General features: G+C 37.6%; 1 protein-coding gene across 1 annotated transcript in view; it reads left to right on the forward strand.

Annotated features, from left to right (window-relative positions):
- Fundc2 (FUN14 domain containing 2) overlaps positions 1 to 4,660 on the forward strand; it is a 16,047-nt gene that overhangs the window by 7,685 nt on the left and 3,702 nt on the right. Inside the window, exons 3-4 of the mRNA XM_021188197.2 lie at positions 2,541 to 2,616; positions 3,400 to 3,531. Coding sequence (XP_021043856.2) covers positions 2,541 to 2,616; positions 3,400 to 3,531 — 208 coding nt within the window. The remainder of the gene's footprint in view (positions 1 to 2,540; positions 2,617 to 3,399; positions 3,532 to 4,660) is intronic.

The following is a 4,660-nucleotide window of genomic DNA, read 5'->3' on the forward strand; positions in this document are numbered from 1 at the left end:
GTGTGTGTGTGTGTGTGTGTGTGTGTGTGTGTGTGTGTGTGTGTTGTGTGTTGGTTTTCTTTTGTTTTGTTTTGTAATGGAGTCTTTGGCTCAGCAATGAAGAAACTTAGCAGGGCCAGGCCTGGCAAACATGGTAATGTCAGGCCTTGCCCTTCCCTCTTCCCTCTCCCATGTAAACCATAGATTATATCCTTAAAGGTAGCCATCAAGGTCTCTTCCCTTATTTGGACACTTTCTTATGCTAGACTCATTCCTCAGGGATGCAATTTATGTGAGAGGGAAGTGGAAAGGGCAAGATGCTGCCAGTACCATGTTTGGTAGGCCCGAGTCTAAGAAGGCCCTTCAAGCATGGTTCAGGACTTGTGATCCTCCTACCTCTGTGTCTCAAGTGCTATTGTATACCACATTTGTAGTATGGCTCAGCCATACTATTTGTCACTTAAAAATTATAAATGAAATCCTTTGCTTATACAAAAAATTTCACACAAATGTTCCTAGTTTTATTTGTAATACCTGAAAGTAGAAACAGTCTAAACATATACAAAAAGGGAACAACTTCAATACCATGTCTTTATACCTGTATCAAAAATCAATTTACAGGGGGTTGGGGGAGGAATGGAGAGATGGCTCAGCAGTTAAGAGCACTTACTGCTCTTCCACAGGTCCTGATTTCATTTTCCAGCAAACACATGGTGGCTCATAACCATCTGTAATGCGATCTGAAGCCCCTTCTGGTGTGTCTGAAGACAGTGCACTCAAATATATATAAAATAAAAAAATAAATCTTTTTTTAAAAAATCATTTACCATCTGTTCATTAAATTAATCTGTCTGTTGGTCAGCAAGATATCTTGGGTAAAGACACTTGCCATCATGCCTGAGGACCTGAGTTCAATCTCAGGGACCCACATGGTAGAGGAGAGAGCTGACTCATACAAGTTGCCTCTGACTTCTACATGTGCACACATATGTACTGAACACACACACACCAAAACAAACCATTTTTAAAAATTCATTTAAAAATTGATTTGTCTTGGTGCCGGTATCATATTGTTCTGATAACTATCACTTTATTTTCTTGTATTTATTTCATCTTTATAGGTTATATATAATCTATTGATATAAGGCCAATATATCACAATAGATGATCAACATAGAATCCTAAATACCTATATAAATATTTTATATTTGATGCTGTTGTTAGTACTGTTACTCAAAAAAATTCATTTTCCTGTTATTTAATTACTTGTATATAGAAACAAAATTTCCTAAAGTCATTTATTGAATTCCAGAGTTTGGGAACACTCAAGACATTTTTTTTTTTGGTTTTTGGTTTTTGGTTTGTTTTTTTTTTTTCAAGATAGGGTTTCTCTGTATAGCCCTGGCTGTCCTGGAACTCACTCTGTAGACCAGGCTGGCCTCGAACTCAGAAATCTGCCTGCCTCTGCCTCCCGAGTGNAGCCCTGGCTGTCCTGGAACTCACTCTGTAGACCAGGCTGGCCTCGAACTCAGAAATCTGCCTGCCTCTGCCTCCCGAGTGCTGGGATTAAAGGCATGAGCCACCATGCCATGCAGGTTTTACTTTTTTTTAAAGCACCAAGTTTTATATGGATTTGACCTTTAGTCCTCATGCTTACACAGTAAAGTACTTTGTTCACTACACTATCTCCTCAGCCTCCTTTTTTTTAAAATTCCAGTTTGAAATATCTTCCTTAAAAAGAAAAAAAAAAGAACTATCTTCCTTTTGAAGAGAGTGTTTAGATTCTTTGTATATAATTTTTTGAGTCAGGGTCTCTACATAGCCCTAGCTATCTGGAACTCTCTATGTAGACCAGACTGGCCTCAGACTCACAGGTATCCACCTGCTTCTGCCTCCCGAATGTCAAGAATAAAGACGTGCATTACTATGGCCAGCTTGCATATATACACTTTTTGTTGACAAGCTTCATATAGGGTGGTACATGCATGTATTCTTGGTGTATGCAAGCGGCCTAGTTTTAAAAAAAATGAAATGGATGCTCCATGGTTAGAGGTGGGAAGAAATTTTTATTGTGGATAAGAGAGAGAAAAAACATCCAAGGCCATCTGAAAAAGTCCAGAGCTAAGAGAAAAAGAATCAGACTGGACATGGCCATATCTGCAAAACAAGGGAGAATAGCAGGGAATAGCAAGAGATAGAGTAGTGGGAATGGTAGTGAGAGAACAGTGGGAATAGTGAGAATTCAGGAGAGGGTATACCTGGTCTATACTGAGAATAAAGTGGGTCTGGGAGAAAGGAAACCTGTTAACTGAAACAACCTCGGGGTTTGGGGTAGGGGTGGAGGTGAAATGGGCTAGAATGCTAATGTGAACTTTGAAATGTATAATGGGTACTCATGAATAGGAACTCTAGGAACCTAGAGGCTAGCATGGGCTTCTGTTTCTGTACATTGTAAGAGGAGCTAAATCATTTCAAAGTAAGTAGGATATGAGCATTGTTAGAAGTTCCTGCTTGTGTGCATCTGACAGTCTGTCACGTCTGATCTTGGTTTGGTTTCACAGGTGCACTGGTTTCATATTCCAGAAGGTTGGAAAATTGGCTGCAACAGCTGTAGGNGGTGGATTCTTTCTCCTTCAGGTTTGTATGTTAAGTTTTTTTTAGGTGTTTGGAAATTCTACTTGCTCATTAACATATTGTGAGAAATTATAGCCCTGGATATATTACATTAAAATAGTTTATACATTTGGTTTTGTGTGCTATTTTTTAATGCTACTAATCATTTGAGTGAAATCTTAAGTCCTAGTCACATTTTATTTCATGTTTATACTGTTAAGAGCCACCACGTGGTTGCTGAGAATCAAACTTGGATTCTTTTGAAGAGTAGCTAGTGCTCTTAACCACTGAGCTATCTCTCCAGCTAATTTTTTTTTTCTTATTGACTTCAATAAAAACTTCACTGTCGATAAGTGCAAATGTTTTGCTTTACATATACATATTTTCTCTAATTTATTTGGGTAATTAATTGGGTGATGGTGTTATGGATAACCCTAATTTATCAGAAACAACATACTTGAATCAATTTTATTCTGTCCACATTTCCATGAAAAATTGTTTACATTGAACTTACTACTTTGGCTTTCACTTAACATCTTATTTTTAAATTTTACTTAAAATTTTGTCAAACTCAGTGTATACATTAAATTATTGCCAACAGTTGAAGACAGTTGTTTATTTCTATTACCAAATATGGAACATTGAATGTAGTATGTACGTTTTGCCCAAAAGCCACAAAAATAACTTATTTCTCCAAAAATGTAAGTCAAAAGAGTTTTGATTACCTATTTTTAAGATTTATCTTGACAAAAAGAAATGCCAAAGACCATGTTCCTTATTACATTGTTATTACTGTTAAATTTGTAGCTGGCAAACCATACTGGATACATCAAAGTTGACTGGCAAAGAGTAGAAAAAGACATGAAGAAAGCCAAAGAGCAGTTGAAAATACGTAAGAATAAGCAAATACCAACTGAGGTCAAGAGCAAAGCTGAGGAGGTAAGACTTGTTTTGTTCAGGTTTAGTATATGGTAAGTACAGGCAGTTTTGTGTACAAAACAGGATATATAATTATCTCAGCAGTATAAAAAGCTTTATGATAACAAAGAACTTGGCGCAGTGAGACAAAAACTATATTCTATGACACTTTTAGAATATCATTACTGTAAAAACAATTTGCATGGGACAAGGCTTCATTATATAACCCAGGCTGGCCTTTAATTCCTGCTTCAACCTCTTAAGTGCTAGGATAACATGCATGTGCTACCTAGTGCATTTCGCAAAGGCACTTTTAAAATGTATTTTATTTTATTTTTTATGTGTATGGGTTTTTGCCTAGATGTATATCTGTATATGTATAGATACAAGTGTGTACCTGTGGTGCTTGTAGGGGCAATAAGAGGGCAGCAGATCAGGGGCTGCTCTTCTAGGGTTCCCAAGTTCAATTCCCAGCAACCACATGGTGACTCATAACCATCTGTAGTAGGATGCAGTACCCTCTTTTGGTGTGTCTGATGGGTGCAACAGTGTACTCACATAAATAAAATAAATAAATCTTAAAAAAAAAGAGGGCATCAGATCTCATGGAACAACAGTTACCAATGGCTATGTGCTGTCATGTGGGTGCTGGGAATTGAACATGGGTCTTCTGTCTTTCCAGCCTCTTGTAAAGCTTAGTAATTGAAGTATTTGATGACCTTTGTCAGTAAATGAGAATACAAAGGAAATGAAGATAGTAGTTGTAGTTAACTAGTTCTGTGGGGGTACCACAGTTGGTGGGGTGTACTGCCAATGTGAACATTTTGAATTACATTTTATCTCTGTGCCTGCTCATCTTTGAAATAGCCAAACTCTGTTTGTTCTGCACATGATTAGTAGAAATGCTTAGATTATGGATTGGTAGCCTTTTTCTGAAGATAGCCAGATGGTAAATATTTTCAGTTTTTGAGTTATGGTCTCTGTACTGGATAGCTTTGTGTCAACTTGACAAAGCTGGAGTTATCACAGAGAAAGGAGCTTTAGTTGGGGAAATGCCTACATGAGATCCAGCTGTGGGGCATTTCCTCAATTAGTAATCAAGGGGGAGAGGCCTCTTGTGGGTGAGACCATCTCTGGGCTGGTAGTCTTG

The sequence above is a fragment of the Mus pahari genome, chromosome X, assembly GCF_900095145.1.
Source record: "Mus pahari chromosome X, PAHARI_EIJ_v1.1, whole genome shotgun sequence".
NCBI classification, from domain to species: Eukaryota; Metazoa; Chordata; class Mammalia; order Rodentia; family Muridae; genus Mus; species Mus pahari.